Source organism: Uranotaenia lowii, chromosome 3 (genome assembly GCF_029784155.1).
Source record: "Uranotaenia lowii strain MFRU-FL chromosome 3, ASM2978415v1, whole genome shotgun sequence".
Taxonomy (NCBI): domain Eukaryota; kingdom Metazoa; phylum Arthropoda; class Insecta; order Diptera; family Culicidae; genus Uranotaenia; species Uranotaenia lowii.
The window spans coordinates 310,955,423-310,978,903 of record NC_073693.1 but is presented as its reverse complement, the minus strand read 5'-3'; the positions used below and the strand labels follow the sequence as shown (position 1 = coordinate 310,978,903).

Sequence of the window (23,481 nt, the reverse complement as noted above, 5' to 3'; positions counted from 1 at the left end):
TCATGGTTTGCTACGAAAAAAGAAGCCTTCGGCTTGTCGGAGTATTATTTCCTAAATAACTAAATTATTTAGATTCGAAACGTCGGTTTTATGTGTAAAAATTAAGTTTAACATAGTGTGGAGTGGTTTAAAAATAAGAATTGCGATACTAAGGCCTTGAAAACGTGTTGAAGACTGTCCCAGAATAAGTGAAATGGATTTGAAGGTCTCGTAAAATTTTTGACTAGCCACACATACATGGGACAAAGTGGTTTGTGCAGTTGTTGTGTACAGGCGTACAAAGATATCGGACTTGAATCGAAGTGTTCTCAGGAGACGACCAAGCGTAGGGAACATTTTTCGGTGAAAATGTAACTCCGGCAGACGCAAATCATATCTCCGGGCATCCTTGAATGGAAGCGACTATAAAAAAGGAACCGGCCGATGATCCGGTTCCAACGATGGTAAGTCCGGTTCTGAAACAGTTTCTGCTCATCGAATCTCAGGTCATTATGTCTAGTAGGCGACGTCGATTTTGTTAAGCTCAATTTGAAAAGTGCAGTGAGTGTAAAACTCGGCTCACGGTGCTACTTTTTTGTGGTGGGTGTTTCGTATTTGCCCTCCTCTGGGCGGGGGCTTTCGGGGTGTTTCCATTCACTCGTACTGCCAATGCCAGCAGAGTCAATGTGTCAGTGTCTCGCTCTAATTTGAAAGTGCACGAACCGCGCGACGTTTGCGAAATTGGGCACCAAATAAGCCCGTCCGGTGCTACAGGCGACTTCAAAGTCGGCCTTCAAATGGTGAATTGCATGTTTGAAGTGTTATTTTAATAAAAGATTGCCAGTTACGCGTGTTTTCGAAGTGTTATTCGATGTTGAAAATTGCTTCCACGTCAAGTTGGCGACCGCCATATTGGATTCATGTTGTGGCGAGGAAAAAATTTGAAATGATCCACAAAACCAAAATTTCAAGAAAACTGAAACTAATTTCCCTCTGACAAGCGTTGATTTGAAACGATTCGAGCATTCGATGCAAGTTTGCAGAATTGCATTTCATAAATAAGCCGCCTTTCAATCAAAACTAGCTAGATGACCTTCCGCCGAGAAAGCTTGAACATGACTCGCTCAAAGTGATTTTCTGCCATTAATGTACGAATACAATACCTGTCTCCGCCTACAAAATCCCCTAAACGTAACGACTCTGCACAGGGTGTTCCTGCAGCTGCTTCGAACATCGCTCTCTCAAATCTCTCACCAAAAGTGTCTGCCCTCCCTTTCTGAACTCATCGTAGGCTGTCCCTTTCGGCTGAGACAGCCCACACAATTACAAACGCACCCGAATGCTAGTTCCACTTCGGCAATGTTCGGTTTGTTTTGATCCGGCAGTTCGTTGACACTGGCTGACGGACGCTACATAGAGCGGCGTCGGTTTCTTCTCCGATATGATGTGATAATGAGAATGGCACAGGCACGCTGTATTTGCTAGGGACGCATGGAATACGCACTTTCGCTTCTTGGTTACCAAAGTGATGTCTCGCTCACTCCAATGGGACGCGCGGAGGGGATTAATAAGCTTTTTCACTGGCTGGCGAAGGGACACAGACCACAGTAGTAGAATTTAAGGGGTGGGTCTGGAAAATTGGCCGCTAGACCACGTGCGTTTCGTGCTTCAATCGAGGGGAGAGAGAATGTTGTGCAAATGCAAAGCAATTTATAGTTTTTGTTTTGAGCTAATTAGGGAGATTGTGTGTTGGTGTGGGCATGTTGTTGTTTTGCTGACAGTCACCGGTTTATGGCCCGGTTAGATGTGCAGTGTGCAACATGTTCTATTTATAGTTGTGTCAGTTAATTCGGACACAGTTGATATCTCATATTGCATATTCATGAAGTAAAACTTTGTACCCGTGGTGTTAAAATATTTTTGAAACAATAAAAAAAAAATCCGCTTTGGTGAGCATTCTTTTAAAATCATCACAAGGAAATTTTTGAACAATGTTAAGATAGCGGGTCGGCAAAGATGTCCGTGCTGTCCTAGGAAGAAATTTTTATTCAAAATCGATTGTTTTGATTTATGCATAGAAATTTAGTAGCTTCTACACTCTCTAAGTTACTTATATGCTTTAAGTGGGTTCGAACCAGCACTCGAATCGCCATTTTTTTTAAGATGAAGATGATATTATTGTTTAAAAATCGAACGCAAAAACGATATTTCCTAATACTATTCCTATCCTATCCTCAGTCTCAATAGGTCTTTTCAGGAAGTACTTAATACATATAACGAAGTGTTGTAAAGCCAACATTGAATTATTAATTCAATTTTTATTAAATAAACAATACCAAAAATCAATATCAGTGATCAATGAAAATTCTACTCATCTTTTACTAACAGTTTTATTCTTATAGAAATAGAAGCAAACCTTATTATTTATGTTTCGACTAACATTTTTAAAAGCGGAATTCAATTTTTTGTTTTTATTTTTTTTGTTTATCACTTATCGGCTAAACTTACCGAAATTATTTTGGTCATTTACAGTGAACACTTCGGTCACACGTTGTTGCGACCCGGCGTCGCAAAACCGAGACCCTATTCAAATAGAGATAAATCTAAATCACAAGACTGTTGGAAGACAACGAAACCTCCCTTTCGCACTCCTAGTATAGTAGAAGTTAACTTTAAAGTTAAAGTTTTCGGAAAAAACGAAATAAAAAAGCGCGCGTAAATGAAACCCAGTGGAGTACCATAACCGTACTTTAAGCTCCACCCACACATAAATGGACTCCTCGCAGGGCAATTTAGCGCCCGGCCAAGAGATTCGTGTCGTCAGTGCCTCGGTAGTGGCCCAACTCCAGGCTCAAGGATTGCAGGTCCGTTGAAAAATATATGTTGTGCCATTTTTACGGAACTTTATTTTTTTATTTCTTTGTATTTTTTTGTGATATGGTTAAATGATCTTAACACGTTATTAGATAACCTGAAATTCACGAATTGTTATTTTTAAAGGGCAATGAACTCAATGCAGCTATCATGGCTGCATCGCAGCCGCAAACCGCTGCACAGCAAGCTGTACAGCAGCAACAAATACAGCAACAACAGCAGCTTCAACAGCAGCAACTTCAGCAGCAGCAACTGCAGCAACAGCAGCAGCAACAACAGCAGCAGCAACAGCAACAGCAGCAACAACATCAACAACAGCAGCAAACACAGCAACAACAACATCAGCAGCAGCTGCAGCAACAACACGCGCAGAACCAATCTCAGCAAAACATGGCACAAGCGGTGAGTTTGTATGAAATGTTCATAAATGTTCAGTTGTTTTGGTAAATTGAAACGCTAATGATTGTGTTTTTCTAATCAAAGGTGCAGCAACAGCAGCAGCAGCAGCAACAACAACAACAAGCAGCAACGCAACAAGCACAGCTGCAGCAACAGGTTCAACAGCTTGCTCAGCTGTCGCAAGCTCAGCAGCAAGCAAATCACCAACCACAAGTCATCACACTTCAGCAGCTACAGAATTTCCTACCCCAGCATCAGCTGAATACCATCACAACTGCCGATGGAACGCCCGTTCAGGTCGCAGTATCCTCGGCAACAACCACACCAGTTGGAACCCCAGTTAAAACATTCGTTACATCTCCTCAAGTGCAGCAGCCGCAGATACTGAACCTCCAAGGGATACCACAGCAGGTACTACCGGGAGGACAAATCATTCAGAATCCCAACGGACTTTTTCAAATGATTCAACCAGTGCAGACGGTTAACGTAGATGGGCAGGACACCCTGTTTGTACCGGGTGGAATACAGGGTAATCCACTGGCCGGTGCCCAGGCGGTGCAGATCAATGGTCAACAAGCTTTCCTAACACCTTCCGGCCAATTGATCCGAGCCCCGAATGGTGTAGTTCCTAACTTTCTCCAGAATATGACTCAGGCTGTTCAGCTACCGAATGGTGAGTAATTCATTGTTTGTAAACGAATCCATTCAAAGGTGTGGTTCATGTTTGTTAAGAGCTCTGTTTCGTTGTTAATTGCACCCCCACTAGCTTTCTGTATGTTCGAAGAGCATGTTCATCTTTACTGTATATGTACATTAAATCAGATAAACCTTGCACACACCGCACTTTTAATCCTTAAAACCTGTTATTTGTAAGTCCACAATCGAGATACGAATTCTCTGTATACTTTCATGCAGCTGGTCAGGCTACGCTTACTATCCCGGGAACTAATATAACAATCCCCTTGGGTACGGCAAACACCGCAGCTAATGTTCTAGCTCAACAGCAACAACAACAGCAGCAGCAACAGCAGCAACAAGCTGCAGTTGTGGCTGCTGCTACCGGTCAACAGCAAGCACAGGCCCAACAGCAAACGCAACAGCAACAGCAGCAGCAACAACATCAAGCTCAACAGCAACACCAAGCTGTAGCCACGACTGCCCAGCAGATTCAGCAAGTTCAACCACAGGCAACGATAACCATTCCTGGAACCAATATCCAGGTACCGGCCTCGGCATTAACAACGCAAAACATTTTGCCTAACAATATCACAACCATTAAACTGGAAGGAGGTAATTGCGGACAACCATCATTTATCAAATTACATTCACCATGCTTTCGTTTTCTTTTGTTATGTTGGATTATGCATGTTTTTTTATGTTAACTTGGTGACGGTCGCGTGGATTTGTCAGATAAAATTGGTAACAAAAGTTTTCCCCCATACCTAACCAGGTCAAAATGTGCAAGTCCGACCGGCAGCTGCGATACCTCAGGTTGTTCAATTCCCGATGCAACAGACCGTTCCGGTACAGGTTCCGATATCGACCGGCAACGGGCAAACAGTTTATCAAACCGTCCACGTGCCAATCCAAGCTATCGGTTCTGCCTTCGTTCAACCGCAGATGCAGGTGATCCCGCAGATTCCTCAGGTGGCAAACATCATCACTCCTTCGGGGCAGATTCAGCAAGTTCAGCTCACGTCGATTAACCCGCTAGCCGGACTGCAGGCAGCCGCGGCTCCTCAGAACATCATTCTCCAGCAGCAACCCAACCTGACCCAAACAGCCGCCTCGGCAGCTGTCAATGCGTCCAATCCGCTAGTGACATCCTTGCACGGAGGATCCGTACAACCGGGTGTTGCTACAACGCAAGATAACGGTCAGCAATCGCAGTCTCAAACACAGGCCCAGCCGCAACCCATTACGATAGCTGGACCGCAGGTGGGGCAGCAGATCACGGTGATACCTTCCAACACGCTGCCACAGCTTCGACAGAATGCAACCAACATCATCCAGGTGCCGAACATACCCGGCCTCCAGGCGATCCCGGTACAGAACATTCCGGGCATCGGCAACGTTCAAGTGATCCCTTCAAATTTCATGCAACCGGTTCAACCGCAAACAGCGGCGTCGCAGCCTCAGTTGAACCCGGTCAATCAAACAGGGCAAACTATGTCCCTTCAGCAGGCAGCGGCGCATCAATTATCAAATATAAAGCCGGATCCAAGCGACCCCGGTAAGGGTTGGTTCATCAAGCAGGAAGTTATGCCAATTCAACCGGTAGTGTCGGTCGCAGGAACCGGCTCTGGTGCTGGTAACGGAGTCACAGGTGGCAGTGGCACCGGTACCAGCATGCCCACGCACATACAACCTTCCCCAGCCGGGAGTAGTTCCTTACCCATCCAACCGAGTCCGGCGCTCGTAAATGTGGGCCCAGCGATCCATCAGATCAAAGGAGAAATCCTTCATTCGCCGACGACCACACAAACCTCGGTCAACGTAAACATAAGCCTATCGGGGGACGGAGGAGGAGGCGGGGGCGGTGGTCACGGAGCTCCCCGATCGGCCGGTGGCGATCGTAATTCGGAGGTCGGTGCAGGTGAACCTCAGAAGCCTCGCGTTCGGCGGGTCGCCTGTACCTGTCCCAACTGTGAAACCAAGGGCGAGGGACCTCCGAACAGCAAGAAGCAACATATCTGTCACGTGAGCGGCTGCAACAAGGTCTACGGCAAGACGTCCCATCTGAGGGCGCATCTCCGGTGGCACACAGGTGGGTGAATTTTTTTAAGGGTTTTCTTTTGTTTATAACATCACGAAATATCAGAAATTTAGAACAGTGTTGTGGATTTCATTGCGATGAATGTTAATTAAGTGACATTTCCTCTTCAAAATACTACCTGGGACATTGCTGCTCGATTCCATATTAGCCTTTCCCCGATCATTGACCGTTCTAGGAAAATGCCTCTTCATGATTGCCCAATATTTCTCAATAGGCGGAATTGGGGGCAGTTGGGTGGGTTAAGGTTTTTTGGAACAAACTGGAACCCTTTCTCTGCATACCATTCTTGAACGACTTTGCTGTAATGACAGTTCGCCAAAATATTACGGGATGGTCGTGGGATCGAATAAACGGCAAAATTCATTTTTGGAGACACTTTTTTTGGTGAAGTTCCGACATCATTGTCTTATTTGTAACGAAAACCTTCGTTTTTTTTGCCACAGCTACAAATGCCATGCCAAATCATAAATTTACGTGCAAATTTCCCAAGTTGCCGAAATCACAGAAAAATCTGTAATTTATCAGAACTTTGATCAAATTTTCATCACAGATTCTGTGTCACAGAACACAGAGTTTTGGAAATATTCACATAATTCACAGATTTCTTAATTAACGTCTTAAATTACGATTCTTTCCTACCTACCCTAAGGGTCCAGCGTCGATTGACCGACGCATAGGGCTGAGATAAAAGATCTCCACTGCTGGCGATCCGATCCGGTACAGCAATACGGATTTGACATTTGAGTAGAAGATTCGGATCTTAGTTCGTAGAGAGATCTGGCGTGAGCGCCAGATGTTTCGGAGACTCGCAAACGTAAATCGCAAATCGGGCTTTTCTGATCCGGGTTTCGATGTCCTTCTTGGTACCACCATCTGGCTACCAAGATACTGGAAGCACTCCACTTTCTCAACCTGTTGTCCAGCTACTACGAAATTGGAACGATTTTTTGTGTTGATTTCCATCGACTTGGTCTTTCCGACATTGATTTTGAGACCTGCTGCCTTGGAGCCTCGGTGAGGTCGTCGAGCTTACTCTGCATGTCTTGTTGTGTTTGGGCGAGCAAAACAATATCGTCTGCCAGGTCAAGGTCGTTCAGCTGCTCCATGGTTGAAGGATTCCACGGCAATCCTCGGTTTGGTCTACAGTCAATCGATCCAGTCAAGATCTCATCCATTAAATGAGAAAAAGCAACGGCCATGTCAACATAAATTTTGAATTTAAAATTTAAAACTTTGTTTCGGAAAAAAACATGATAAAATTGGTAATGTTTATTGTTCTTTCTCAAAAAAAATGTAAAAAATCAATTTTTCATGATTTTTTAAAGAAATTAATGCTATTTCCATCACAAAATTTTTGGGTAAAATCACAGAAAGTCAGATTTATTTTTGACAAAAACACAGATTTTTTCTCGGCAACCTTGCAAATATGTCGGCAAAAAACAATTTAAAATCGGCCGGAACAACCCCCCGAGCCGCTGCGAAGTAAAATTTTTGACCTAGGAACTGTCCAAAGTCAGCCTTCACATAGGTTTCATCGTCCATCAGGCGACACCCGTCGGACTTGGTCAGCATCGTATAGTTTCCGAGCAAGGATTTTGGCCACACTATTCTGTTTTATGATCCGATTTGGCTGTTTGCTATCCCGACCCGATACGATTTGATTCCTTCCCGGAGTCGAATTCTCCTCACGGTACTATGGGCTGCATTTGGAATTCCTCTAAAACGTTTTCAAAATCTTACCACGCAGTTGCCGGTCGAAACTGCGACGATTGGCTTGAGCCTTTCGAATCGTCGTCAATGATGTCCTTATACTGTTTGATAACACGCCATACGGTATTTCTGGGCAATTTCGGCTGTTTAGCTAGCCTAGATGCAGACCCCAATGGATTGTCCAAATAATTGCACAATTTTTTCCCTTCTTTCGGCTTTCATGTTGATTGTTTATAAAGTACAGTCGATTTCCGGAATGTCAAAAATACATAGGGGAAAGGTTTCCTAAATGGGCCTATCGGGTTAAATGCGTTGTCAAGACAACATATCTTATCAATGCATTTTGAGGGTAATACGCTTTGAACATAAGGCAAGACAAAATTTTATGAATGCACCAACTTAAATTTTTTTAAAAATTCATACAAGGTTTTGATACCTTTTGATGTAATATTTTGACTTTTTTGAAAATCACACGTTAAGAAGCTCAAAACAAAAAGTTGGGTGGTATTTGTTACTTATTAAAATGAACCTTACAAGTTAAACAAATTTAGGCTTTTATGGTGGTTTCATAATGATTGGAAAGTTGAATAAGAGAGTTTTTTTGTTTGCCCCCATCATGTTTGTAAAATACCGCTATCCTAAAATAACAGGTTAAATAGAACAAATATATGATTTGTATCATTAAAACTTCAAATTTAATCTCTAATTAACACCTTCAGAAAGAATGGGAGATCTCAAAACAGATTTGATATAATTTTTCTTATGAATGAATTGCCTCCATAATACTGCAACCCTAACTTTGGTTTAGTTTTATAAAATAATAAAAGAAATAGTTTTTTTTTAAATAAAATTTCAGCTTTATCGTAGGGTAAATGATCTTGAGCGGAACTAATTGGCCCAATTCGACGCAACTCGGAAGTTCAGTTCAGCGGATAGATCTTGGTTTCTTCTTTCTAATGATGATTTTAAGAATATTTTAGTGTAAATCCTTATAACTCTAGAACTGTTTTACTGAAGTAAGAATTCTGATCTTGAGCAGAACTACACTGATCTTGAGCGGAACTAAAATATGATCTTGAGCGGAACCATTTTCTTCTGTCAATATCTTTAATAGCTCTTATTCCTAATACTTGTGTAACTGTGGAAACTTCAATAAAATTTAATCTTTGAAGATTTTAAAGTTCATAAATTAATGTTTTACGTAAAAAAGAAACTAAGCGTTTCAAAGTTGTTCTCAAAATACCCGTTAAATTTATTTCTTGCTTTAAAAAAGTACAATTTTCACTTTGATTCAGTGTATCCTATTCTGAAAGAATCGATTCTCTAAATTCAATTTTTTTTTAACTCAAAAATTAAATTCGTTAGTATATTTGATTGATTTTTTGAATGTGCGTGTTTAGGGTCATATTGCCTTGAACAACTTTCGAAGTTAACGGCAAAGTCAGTAATACAAAAGAAGATGCCTTAAATTACAGATTTTGCAAAAAAAAACTCTACATTGCTTTAAATCAATGTTTTTGAGAAAAAAATATGTTTATTTTTATTTTTTATTCTCTCAATTACTTTAATTTTATTGGAAATTCATGATAAATTGGGTGATATTTATTTTTTAGCTAAGAAAAATCAGATTACGTTGAAAATCTATTCATACTTTTCTAATTCAAAGTAAGAAACCTAAATTTTATATCGACCAAAAGAATTATAATTGTGGAAATCCATTCGAAATTCTAAAATTTTGTGAAATCTGTAAATATTTCGAAATATCGTGTTCTGTGACACAGATGCTGTGATAAAAATTTCCTCAAAATTCTGTGAAATAACAAATTTTTCTGTGATTTCGGCAACCTTGCCCTAAGCAACTCATTTATAGAATAAAGTTTATAATAAATTCAAGTTTCTTATGAATCACGATAATATTTATTTATATTAAAAATTTATGGAAACATTAATCAATCAGCTCAATTGATAAAACAATTATTTCTCAAACTGATTTCCAGTTCGAGCTCAAGTGTAAAGCCAAACACAAGGGAATCGGATAGGTTTTCAATACCAGGCCACCATTTCTCAATTTTTCAGATCATTATCATAAGCACTTATCGTTTCACAGACATCAGACTTAGAAAATTTTGAAAAATATACTTTAGATCCAATAATATTCAAATCAATTTTTCTCCTTTAAATGAAATGCTACACCAACTTCCAATATATCGTTAGAAAGCTTATTTTTTAAGCTTCTTTTCGAAATATTTATCATTTTTACACGGTTAACAAAAAATTGTAAAAAATGAGTAATTTTATGATTTACTCAAAAGGTTTACACATTTTGGTCTCTAAGAAAAAAGCCTTACGTTTCCCAAAACTTTTTTTTGACTATTAAACATAGCTAAAGGTCTAATAATTCGAATGCAAGAAAAAAAAAGTTGCATATATTTGCATCCTTTAAAGTTATAATGAAAACAAAAAATGGGTAATTTTTAACCATTTTGGAAAAAATAGTATGTTTTATGTTAAACATCATTAAGCAAACATTGTTCATAACGTGCAGGAAGATGATTGTGATTGATTGTGACCAAAAGTTACGATAGAATTTTGATATCTGTAGAAATAATAGAGATTTTTTAAAAACTATTATTTCCCAAAAATTATTAAATTTTTATACTGCATTTTTTTGCGTGTACTCTTTAATTCTTCATACAAAACTGAATAATATTGAACAAAAATACCCTGAGTGGTTTTGCTTTAATCTCTCAAATATTTTTTGTGAACACAGAGCTTAAAAATATGCACGCCTTTCCGAAATAAGTTTAGTTAAACAATTATTGTTTAAAAACTACACAATGCATTTTTACGAGTTAAAGTTCCAGTTTTATTGTCCTTTCTAAGCATACATGTAAAACCAAAGCCGAAAATAGTTTATATTGGGTTTCGAATGTGAACAACTCATTTCATTTTCAAAAAAGTTCATAAATAGCAAAAATATACTTTTTGCCGCCTCATTGTATGGGGCTGTCCCATAGTGCATTTGAATCGTGGAGTATTATAAAATTGCTAACCCGGTGTGCTTTGCTACACTTTGTAAAACTGAAGAAATGTGTGTAAAAAACAATTTGAATTTTTGGTTTATTAGATAGTATATCGTTTTCAATTGGAATGTGAACATCTAAAACAACCTCTTTAAAAGAAAGCTACTTCTCAATGTACGAATAGTAATGGCAATGAAGATTGATTCTTATTCTTAAATAATGACTTGACTTTATTGGCTTTATGAGTTTTCGAATTATGCCAAAAAATATGTGTGAAAGCCTTCCTCCTTCTCCCCGTCGTCCCTCTGAAAGAAAGAATCAAAAACACATTTCTTGTACCCCAAAAAATTAAAATTTTTGTGTGCCTTGTTTGGTACGCAGTGACACCAATTAACTAGTTTTAGTTCTATTCGTACTTAATTTTACATTTTTTTTTTCCCTAAAGCTGATGTAATAGAAATATACAAAGGCATAAAGCAGCGCACCTAGCGGTTTATTTCGGAAGCTAGTAGTTCCGCTCAAGATCAAAGATGGTTCCACTCAAGATCATATTTTACTTTTAAAAACTACGCCATTAATTGATATTTTGATGGAAAACTTGTTACCAAAACCCATATAATGCTTTTTTATGAGTTTTTCTACCATTATATTTATTGAGAACCAGATTACAACGGTCAAGTGTGACATAAATTGACGTTAAAAATCAGCGTAGATTGATGAAAATTGCAACAGTATGTTTTTGAATCGTCTAATAACATTATTTCAGTTAATAAATTTTAGCAAAAATGTCAATGCTTGTATGAAAAGATCTTGAAAAAGTGTTTTTTTCAACAGTTTGGTAACATTCATAAACAATCATTGCCTAGATCTTAGGAAAAGTAAATGGTTCCGCTCAAGATCAGATTTTGACTAGTTCCGCTCAAGATCATTTACCCTATGCAAGTTATTAGTTTCTAGCATTTCCAATTAAATTATATGGGAATATTTCCAAAAAACAGAAAGTTTGCTCAAAACATTAATATGCGCATTCAGCCCGCACGATTTAAGGTTCGGCAATTTTGACAACAGTTTTAGGAAAACCGATTTCTCAAAAACGGAAGGGGGTTTCAACACTAAAATTACTCCAATCAATGTATAGAAATCAGATGTCTGCTCATGTGTATATAGTTTTTGTACACATATTTGATGAAGTATTTGATTAAATCAGTATTCTGCTTAATAGGCGCATATAGCCCGCTTCTCCCCTACGTGAAGCTGACAAAATTCCCGATACGCGGGTGCCAAGAACTTCCCCAGGAGCGCCACAATAGAACAAAAGTTTGTTCCAATTCTAAAATAAGCAAGCTTTATTTTTTCATTTTATTTTTTTCAAAAAATCGCCCAAAATTGCACGCGCGAATAGTATATTATATCCTCAAGGTTAAGTGTCATCGTTCTTTCGACCTTCTATTTTGAAGGTTTTGTTCAAATTTGACCTTCATCTAACTAGATATCAAATAAGCAATTTCAAATTGCTTGTTACCTGTTCTGAACTCTTGAAATCTTGGATAGACGACAGAACCATTCTTTAAAAAGATCTTATGCATTAAACATCTGGTTGAACATAATGAGCTCTAAAACATGAGGGGCATTTAAATGGGAGAAATAGAAGAAATTTGAAATAATTGTGATCATTTTTTCTTAAAAACTTAACAGAATTTTCAACCGAATATTCGGCTGAATAATCGTTTTTTTCTGGGATTTTCATCCCTTAGGATGTAGGAATAATCCTTTCACAGAATAGTTGAGGTCAATATTCGGTATTCAGCCATTCGCCAAATACCACTATTCGGTAGGTACAATTCTAGTATTTAACATTTAAATGATATCACCAAGCAACAATCACAGTCGTTAAGCATTCCTCAACACTTGCACCAAATGTGTAATGACATTTTCACGAATAATATTCATTGCGATGAAATTCGCAACAATAAGTAATAACGACCGTAAGCTACTGCCATATAATTTTGTAACTTGATTTAACAATCAAAATTTTCCATCTTGCCAAAAAAAACGATCGCATCGACTCAATCTCATTTAATGAATTCAAAGATCTCTCCTAACTTTCTCGTCCCATGCAATCCGACCCAATCCGATCTGACCCGACCTCGAAACGAACGTAACACAACGCACATCTGCAGGTGAACGACCCTTCGTGTGCTCCTGGATGTACTGCGGCAAGCGGTTCACCCGATCGGACGAGCTGCAGCGGCACCGAAGGACGCACACCGGCGAGAAGCGATTTCAGTGTCCGGAGTGCAACAAGAAGTTCATGCGCAGCGATCATCTCTCGAAGCACATCCGCACCCACAACAAACTGAAGAAGGACCACGTTCGCTACATCCTCGAGGTAGGTTGAAGTTTCGTTTGTTCGAACTTGCTCGTTGTCTATCATTCTACTGTTCTATTGTTCGTTCATCCGCATGCTGTGTTTGGCAATGGGCGAAACCTTCCTTTCGTCTTTGATTCTTTTCGATTTTTTTTCTAGTAACCTCTGGTAGAATATTTTAGTTATTTTCTCTCTTTTCTTTGTTTCATTTCTGCACGTTCCGTATCCATTGTTTCCTGTGTTTGTGTGTAAATGTGTTTGTTGAAAAAAAAAAACAATAGAACGACCTGCAGTATTGCGATCAATTGAAGGGCGGCGGTGGTTTCAGCGACGATGGCGAGGAAGATATGGATGACGATTATGAGCTGCGTGCGGATGACGAAGAAGACGAGGAGGAACCGGGCGAGATTCCTGCGGCAATGCCCGCCAAGGTGAAACAGGAACCGCCCAATCCGATTGGTCCTTCCGGCCAGGTGCCTATGGGAATGATGATAACGGCCGCCGGTGCTCATCCGGGAGGGCCGACGACGGTTCAACCGATGGCAGTTAGCAATGGAGCCGGTGGCACTGGGATTGTCTGGATAGCGTCTCCTGCCCTGATGGGCATGCAACAGCAGCAGCAGCAGGAGCAAGTTCAGCAACAGCAAGCTCAACAACAGCAGCAGCAACAACAAAATGCCCCACCTCTTCCACCTCCACTCTACAGCATCAAGCAGCTGAACAATGCTCAGGTTGTTATCTAGAATTAGTTTTATTTTTCGAAAAGATTGGCATAAAATCTCGATAATATCAAAAAAAAAAAAAAAAACTAGGAATTTCTGCCTTCTTTTCGAATAAGTGTCTTAAAGTTTTTGCCATTTTAGATACAGCTTAGATATGTTTCAGCATGTGTTAAGATCAGATTTTTGAATTCTAGGTTTTTTAAATTTGTTTTGACATCAGGACGTCCCTCATCCTTCTTGGATTCTAGGATAAAAAATCTCTCCAGCTTGATTTAAGAAGTACAACTTATTTTGTGACCGAATGTGAAAATTTGGCATCTCGCTTTGATTTTGAGTTTCATTCCTGAATGTGTATGCCCAATGTTAAGCAAAAATGTGATTTCGAAATTTGTATTTTTTCGGATTTTTACTTCTAAATACCTAAATGAAATCTGAATCTGAAGTATGAATCGTAATCTGAAATATGGAATAAGAATCTAATCGTAATTTGAAATCTGAATCAGAGATCAGAATTTAAAATCTGGAATCCGAATCTGAAATCTGAATCTAAAATCCGAATCTGAAATCTGAATCTGAAATCTGAATCTGAAATCTGAATCTGAAATCTGAATCTGAAATCTGAATCTGAAATCTGAATCTGAAATCTGAATCTGAAATCTGAATCTGAAATCTGAATCTGAAATCTGAATCTGAAATCTGAATCTGAAATCTGAATCTGAAATCTGAATCTGAAATCTGAATCTGAAATCTGAATCTGAAATCTGAATCTGAAATCTGAATCTGAAATCTGAATCTGAAATCTGAATCTGAAATCTGAATCTGAAATCTGAATCTGAAATCTGAATCTGAAATCTGAATCTGAAATCTGAATCTGAAATCTGAATCTGAAATCTGAATCTGAAATCTGAATCTGAAATCTGAATCTGAAATCTGAATCTGAAATCTGAATCTGAAATCTGAATCTGAAATCTGAATCTGAAATCTGAATCTGAAATCTGAATCTGAAATCTGAATCTGAAATCTGAATCTGAAATCTGAATCTGAAATCTGAATCTGAAATCTGAATCTGAAATCTGAATCTGAAATCTGAATCTGAAATCTGAATCTGAAATCTGAATCTGAAATCTGAATCTGAAATCTGAATCTGAAATCTGAATCTGAAATCTGAATCTGAAATCTGAATCTGAAATCTGAATCTGAAATCTGAATCTGAAATCTGAATCTGAAATCTGAATCTGAAATCTGAATCTGAAATCTGAATCTGAAATCTGAATCTATAATCTGAATCTATAATCTGAATCTGAAATCTGAAATCTGAAATGTGAATCTGAAATCTGAATCTGAAATCTGAATCTGAAATCTGAATCTGAAATCTGAATCTGAAATCTGAATCTGAAATCTGAATCTGAAATCTGAATCTGAAATCTGAATCTGAAATCTGAATCTGAAATCTGAATCTGAAATCTGAATCTGAAATCTGAATCTGAAATCTGAATCTGAAATCTGAATCTGAAATCTGAATCTGAAATCTGAATCTGAAATCTGAATCTGAAATCTGAATCTGAAATCTGAATCTGAAATCTGAATCTGAAATCTGAATCTGAAATCTGAATCTGAAATCTGAATCTGAAATCTGAATCTGAAATCTGAATCTGAAATCTGAATCTGAAATCTGAATCTGAAATCTGAATCTGAAATCTAAATCTGAAATCTAAATCTGAAATCTAAATCTGAAATCTGAATCTGAAATCTGAATCTGAAATCTGAATCTGAAATCTGAATCTGAAATCTGAATCTGAAATCTGAATCTGAAATCTGAATCTGAAATCTGAATCTGAAATCTGAATCTGAAATCTGAATCTGAAATCTGAATCTGAAATCTGAATCTGAAATCTGAATCTGAAATCTGAATCTGAAATCTGAATCTGAAATCTGAATCTGAAATCTGAATCTGAAATCTGAATCTGAAATCTGAATCTGAAATCTGAATCTGAAATCTGAATCTGAAATCTGAATCTGAAATCTGAATCTGAAATCTGAATCTGAAATCTGAATCTGAAATCTGAATCTGAAATCTGAATCTGAAATCTGAATCTGAATCTGAAATCTGAATCTGGAATCTGAAATCTGAATCTGAAATCTGAATCTGAAATCTGAATCTGAAATCTGAATCTGAATCTGAAATCTGAATCTGAAATCTGAAATCTGAAATCTGAAATCTGAAATCTGAATCTGAAATCTGAATCTGAAATCTGAAATCTGAATCTGAAATCTGAATCTGAAATCTGAATCTGAAATCTGAATCTGAAATCTGAATCTGAAATCTGAATCTGAAATCTGAATCTGAAATCTGAATCTGAAATCTGAATCTGAAATCTGAATCTGAAATCTGAATCTGAAATCTGAATCTGAAATCTGAATCTGAAATCTGAATCTGAAATCTGAATCTGAAATCTGAATCTGAAATCTGAATCTGAAATCTGAATCTGAAATCTGAATCTGAAATCTGAATCTGAAATCTGAATCTATAATCTGAATCTATAATCTGAATCTGAAATCTGAAATCTGAAATGTGAATCTGAAATCTGAATCTGAAATCTGAATCTGAAATCTGAATCTGAAATCTGAATCTGAAATCTGAATCTGAAATCTGAATCTGAAATCTGAATCTGAAATCTGAATCTGAAATCTGAATCTGAAATCTGAATCTGAAATCTGAATCTGAAATCTGAATCTGAAATCTGAATCTGAAATCTGAATCTGAAATCTGAATCTGAAATCTGAATCTGAAATCTGAATCTGTGATCTGAATCTGAAATCTGGATCTATAATATCTGAATCTGAATTCTGAAATTCGAATCTAAAATTTGAATCTGAAGTCGGAATATGAAATCCGGATCTGAAAAATGATTCTAAAATTCATAATTCATATTTCAAATGCATATTGAAGCTGAAATCTGAGATAAAAATCGTATAATATGAAGTGAAAATTCAATCTAAAGTTTAAATCGCAATCTGAAATGTCAAATCCGTGTCAGTGATCTAAAATTTGAAATTGAATGTTTTTCTCTGAAAATTGAATCCAAAATTTTAAGATCAAACGTGTAGTTTTGAAATTTTTTGATTCTTTCTTTATTAATGAATTTCGTTTGGATCAATCAATTTTCGGATCAATATGTACGTGTGTAATTAAGTCAAAATTTCCAAAATTGTAATTTTTTGTTTTGCCCGTAGTGCTTTGGCAAGTTTGGCTTTAGAAAATTTTCCTCGTAGATAACATTTAGTTTTAATTCCAAAATGTAGAATGCATTTCCCTTTATTTAAAAATCACAACTAACATAATTTTTCCAATTTTTTTTCCACAAATTCATCAACAGGAAGTAGCAAATTCGGCCCACTCGGCATCGTCGGACAGCAACGATAGCTCCGACGAGAAGATGATGATCACCCTGGGGAATTCGGGCGACGATCCGGATCAATCGATCGAGTCCAACTAGCACTTGGAACCGCTGTCCGTTCATCAGTTTACGACGTTCGACAGCATCTTGCAGCATCAGCACCAGCGATGGTAAATGGAAGGAGGTTTCCAATCGAAGGGATAGTTTTATTTTTAAATTTTGGAACTATGAGTTAACCGTTTAGAAATAGGTTCGAATGATTTCAGATTCCATCAAACATAGAGAAAAAGTGGTACGGAACGAAGGTTCCGTATTTCAATTTTAAAAAAGGACAATATTCCATTCTATTCAAAAATTGTTTCTAAGTTGAGAGAAGTAAACGAACCCGAACATAATGAGTTGGAGTAACAGAACAGGTATTTTAGAACAGTTTTGCTTGCGAGTACTTTTAAGTAACAAAATGAAGAAACAAAATCGTTCTTGGGCCTCGAAAATCTGTCAACATGATTTTTTATAAATAAAATGATATTTAAAAATGTTCGATATTCAAATTAGAACTTAATGTGTAAATACACATTTTATCTTATTCGAAAAAAGTTGTTACAGTAAATCAATATTATTGGTTCCAAAATAATGGAAAATGTCCTCTTTCAAACGTTATTTTGAAATTTTGTTTCACACTTTTTTCTGGAGACAGTTTTTTGGCTGAGGCCAAAAAAATCCAGTAATTTTTAGTCGCATAAAATCTTCAGACTAGATCTCCTTACATTTAAAGTGTTGATGAAAAAAGAGTGGAACAGAATTTTATTTGAATACTCATAAACTGAACAACTTTCTAAAACTATCCTTTCGAACAAAAATTAAAAAATAAACCAATTGAAGATAAATTTTACAAACAAAACACTTGAAAAAACTTTTGAAGAAATGAAAACGACTTATTTTCGATGCAAAATTTGAAGAAAAAAACTTGTTTTTGCGGCTTTAAAAACTCTACTTTCGAACACACCATATAATTTTTCTATTTTTCTTATCCAAATTGCAAATTAAAAAGTTAAGTTCTTCACTCTGAACTCATTATTTTTAATGTGAAAATTTAATCACATTGGAAATCATGAAGTCAAAAACCTAACTTCAGGTAGATAATTTAAATAATAGGATCCGTATCTTTTTTTAATTGTTTTCAAGATGTTATTTTTTGAAACTTTGTTTGTTAATATTTCCAACATGTTGGAATTGATGTCAATCGGACAAGAACTGATTCCTTAAGTATTTAAAAAAAAATCCCATTCACGATGAAATTGAATAAAAAAAAAACGATAGAAAAACATCCGCAAGTTGGGTTGTCCCAGCATTAAATGAATGTGTCCCAAGTCAGTGTAAAAAAAGAATAAAATAAACTTCGTCAGAGCGTGTAGAAAAGTAGTGAAAACAAACGGAAATCGAACAAATAAACCAGTAAACGAGCAAGCTCCGATCGCTCCAACCATTTGTTGTAAGAAATTTTAAACTGAATCGAATCGAATAAAATTTCAGTAGTGTAACAACCATTTTTTAAGTCAACAACTCGATGTCTGTATTTATATACGAGAAAAGTTAAAAACAAAATTACACATATATTGATATAATATAAACCCCTAAACAAACGTTAAACAAAACAACTCAACTCGCTTAATTAGTAATGATCGTTTTTTTCTCTACATAAACTTCCATGTTTTGATTAGGGCAATTATACCTACCTATTTCAGAATTTTGTTTCAAATCCCCACATTGAGTCTAGTGTAAACTTTTAAGAAATCGCAGATATATATAAATTTCTAATTTATTTAGTGAAATAATTACATAAATTGTTGATATTTGAGTAATGCAGTAAACAACGGTGAACGTTTTTACACCTTCACAAATGGGACGAATCAAAATTGATTATTGAAAAAGAAAAAAAAAATCCTTAACAGATAACAGCAAAATTACATACAGGAAAAAACCAATCAGTACCTTATTAATAATTTGAAGTCTAGCAATGTAAAAGTCTAGTTTCTAGGTTTGGCTATTTAACTGATTTCGGCATCTTTGGCCCACGTTTTAGTTATATATTTTCACGTCATGTCGTCTCCGTCGTTTTAACTCTACTTCGTTTCAGTGTACATTTCTGCAGAAAAGTAAACCGTAATCCGTGAAAAATATATATATCGATATTATAACATCTGTGAAGCGAAAGAAAAACTAATCGAAATCATTTGTAGGCAGTCTGGCAGACGGTAGTCTGGCGAATCCATTTAAAACAATAATAAAATTTTAATATTTTTCAAAACCGAGTTTTGTTTTAACAAAAGATTGTTTGATGACCTTTTCCCGATTGCGATTGATTCTAGAAAACAGATGGAAACTTCAACGTTCTCAAGTTTGTCGAAGAAGTAAAACAGATCCAAGTATCGAACAACATCAACGATTGAAAGCCCACCACCTGGCGTTTTCCTACATCCTGACAGACGTCTTCAACGAAACTATCAAAACTGGTATCTTTTCTGATGCATTGAAACTAGCCCGCGTAACTCTTAACTTCAAGTCATGTGATACAGTATTGTTCCGATTTTGTCAGCCCCTTTTGAATTTAGGGCTGACAAAACAGGGTACCTGACAAAATCGGGAAAAAAATTTCTTGAAAATAATTTCAATTTTGATTTGATAATTATCCGTTTACTTGTTATTTCGATATTTTATGTCAATACCGTGATAAGGGGTAACATTGACCCCTTTTCTTTATTTTTTACCCTTCTTAAAAAGAAGGGTATACATTAGGGTGTCCCAAAATTGCATAGTGTCTGGGAATCTGGGGGCCCACACTCCAAATGGTAGATAAGGATGTGGAAAACAAACTTTTGTATGAGGCCGATTAAAAAAATCATGTTTAGAGGTTCCGCAAGGGCAATCTTTGAAAAAATTTCGATTTTTTAAATATTTGATTTCAAATAAATTCTGGATCCAGAAATTTTTACTAAATTTATATATTTTCTATTTTTTTAAAATTTTGTTTGGATTAAATACTACACGTCAAAAATGAAAAAATGAACCAAATTGAAATAAGCAAGCTATTTTAAAAAAAAAAATTTTTTTTTGGTCCAAAAATTTTGTATTCAACTGACCAAAATGTGTACCTGACGTGAAATATTTGTGATACTAATGCCATCAAAAGATGCGGATTTTTGTGCACTTAAGCTTTGCTGAACAAAGCATGTTAATTGTATCATCGTGTGAAGAGCTATTCATGGTTTAATCCTTATAAAAAACACAATTTAGGATATTTCTTATTTAATTTATCCAATTCGTCTTAATAAATACCTACTTTGAAATCAAAACACTTGCAAAAAAAGACTTGGATGAATTACAAGAAAAATCAGAAGGCTATATGCCAAATTTTAGCTAAATCTAACAACGGAAAAGGGTTGCACTGAATCTCAAGTGTGAAAGGAATACTGAGACATTGTGTTCTGAAAAAGCATTAAACTGGTTTTCCATCAATTTTTTTTCTTTACCAATCGATTGCTTAGTTATGTTGGTTTTATAAAAATTTCAATAAGGACTAACATTTCACTGAAGACTGCAACTCGATTGGACTTGAAACAAAAAAGTTATGACTGTTAAAATATTGTATTTTGGTCTCAAATTGTCCTGTAAAACGCAATGAGTAAAATGTATTCATTGTGTGTTTAACTACAATTTGCCACCAAAATACAACCTTGAACAGCCATAACTTTTTTGCTTTAAATCCAATCGAGTTGCAGTCTTCAGGTAAAATGTTAGTCTTAATTGAAATTTTAATAAAACCAACATAACTAAGCAATCGATTGGTAAAGAAAAATATATTCGATGAAGAACCAGATTTTATGCTTCTTCAGAAAACAATGTCTTAGAATCCCTTTCACACTTGAGATTCAGTGCAACCCTTTTCCGTTGTCAGATTTAGCTTAAATTTGGCATATAGCCTTCTGATGGTTCTTGTAATCCATCCAAGTCTTTTTTTGCAAGTGTTTTGATTTTAAAGTAGGTATTTATCAAGACGAATTGGATAAATTAAAAATATCCTAAATTGTGATTTTTTTAAGTATTAAACCATGAATAGCTCTTCACACCATGATACAATTAACATGCTTTGTTCAGCAAAGTTTAAGTTCACAAAAATTCGCATCTTTTGATGGCATTAGTATCAAAAATATTTCACGCCAGGTACACATTTTGGTCAGTTGAATACAAAATTTAAGGGCCAAAAAATTTTTTTTCTTAAGAATAGCTTCTTATTTTCAATTTTGATACCAATTTGGTTCATTTTTCATTTTTGACGTGTAGTATTTAATCCAAACAAAATTAAAAAACTATAAAATATATGAATTTTGTAAAAATTTTTGGATCCAGAATTTATTTAAAATCAAATATTTAAAAAATGGACTTTTTTCAAAGATCGCTCTTGCGGAACCTCTAAACATGTTTTCTTTTAGTCGGCCCCATACAAAAGTTTGTTCTCCAGTTCTTTTTATCTACCATTTGGTGAGCCCTCAGATTCCCAGAAACTATGCAATTTTGGGACACCCTATTATACATACAAGTTTCAACCTCCTTCCATTCGTCGTCAATGAAAACTCTTATGAACCTTCAATCACCCCCAACCCTTAAAATACCAACCCTGAAAATTCCAAGTGGTTAATGAGTGGTCCTCTACGTGGGTCAGGACAACCCCCAAAAAACATACAGTGTTAAATGACTAGGAATTCTAGTTTAAAAGCAGAAAATTTCAACCAAATTTAAAGGCTGACAAAATCGGGATAAAATGCTGACAAAATCGGGGATAGACAAATTCGGGGGTAGACAAAACCGGGAGCTGATAAAATCGGAACAATACTGTACATCAAATGTATAAAACTACCGTCCAATCTCAACGCTCTCTGTCTTGAACAAAGTCATTGAAAAACTACTTGTCACTCGAACACATGAATATTTAACAAGATACGACCTCATGGGTTGCCGAAAGGGATGCAGCACTCTAACCGCAATTTCCGAACTTTTGGAAGACGTGTACGATGATCGGGATAACCGTAGATATGCTGGTGTTTTGTTTTTGGACCTGAGGAAAGCGTTTGACGCCTTTGATCATGCCTTGCAGTTACAGAAATGGTATGGAATGGTATGGATTACGTGGACAACCCTTTCGACTAATCGACTAATCGAAAGCTACTTAAAAAAAACGAACACACACATATAGCATCTCCGTTAAACTTCATGTTTCTTTGAAGAGATCTAAATTCTACTTAAAACTTAAGCGTACATCTTTCAAGGACATATTGGCTAGCATCTTGCTTACTTATGCTAACACCACCCACAGAAAGAGTACTATGTATGCCGTGACCGAGACTCGTTCTCATGACTTCTGGCTTAGGAGACTTAAACGCTATCCTCTAGGCAACAGTCGACGGCTTAACAGCTCGCCAACAATTTGTTTCCTTAAAAGGAGGCTAAAGTAGTAGAAGTAGTATTCATTTCAAAGGGAGTACCACAGGGAAGCAACTTGGGCCCGCTGATGTTCTCAGTATTCACCAACGATCTTCTCCTGTTGAACCTGCACGGCAAAGTCTGGCTCTTTGCCGACGACACATTAATATCGTACAGCAAAACCAATCCCCTCGAGATAGTGGAATGAATTGGAAATGATTTAGAAATCCTTCAGTAATACTTTTTTTTGCTGTTGAGGAGAGAGTCCACTGCGACCATTTAGTTGATCTATTGTGGTATTACCCCGCGTTGCTGTTTTTACTTTGCTATGCTACTTGACACCCCTGCACTATTGGTTAGCAATAATTTAACTGTAATCTTCTCTCGTTAAACTTGTTGAAAACTTAGTAACAGCTGTTGTATTCCGGTAATCGCTTCAATAATCCGTGTAGCCGACACTGTAATTAAATGAGTGAACAAGTTCAAATATCTAGGAATACTTTTGAACGATATCTTATTTAAAGCTGGGCAGCCTATTTAGAGCAACTCAATCGAACACTCGTCTTTAGTGCCATATGGAACATTTCTGCGTTCATTCCTACTCACTGGCTGAAAAATTTATATTTTCCGCTTTTTCACTGGAGGTTGGAATACCTGGTGTAACTATGGGGTAAAGCCGCCTAAGGGAGTTACAGGCCGTGCAGAATACAGCGCTAAAGGCTGTCTTTAGGTTGCCGTATTTGCATCCTTCTGA

At 36.7% G+C, this 23,481-nt stretch overlaps 1 protein-coding gene across 6 annotated transcripts; it reads left to right on the top strand.

Moving 5' to 3' along the window:
* Positions 1-19,557, top strand: LOC129751912 (transcription factor Sp4-like). 6 transcript variants are annotated; one of them, XM_055747682.1, is made up of 9 exons: positions 1-443; positions 2,512-2,843; positions 2,980-3,255; positions 3,337-3,925; positions 4,168-4,542; positions 4,703-6,019; positions 12,942-13,150; positions 13,411-13,860; positions 17,229-19,557. In XM_055747682.1, exons 2-9 carry the CDS (start codon positions 2,751-2,753, stop codon positions 17,346-17,348), a joined length of 3,429 nt encoding a protein of 1,142 aa, XP_055603657.1. In that variant the 5' UTR covers positions 1-443; positions 2,512-2,750; the 3' UTR covers positions 17,349-19,557. The 6 variants fall into 6 exon arrangements, with proteins under 6 accessions (XP_055603657.1, XP_055603659.1, XP_055603658.1 ...); XM_055747683.1 differs by lacking the exon at positions 1-443 and adding an exon at positions 632-779 and having other exon boundaries at positions 13,441-13,860; XM_055747681.1 differs by lacking the exon at positions 1-443 and adding an exon at positions 632-779.
* The last annotated feature ends 3,924 nt before the right edge of the window (positions 19,558-23,481 follow it).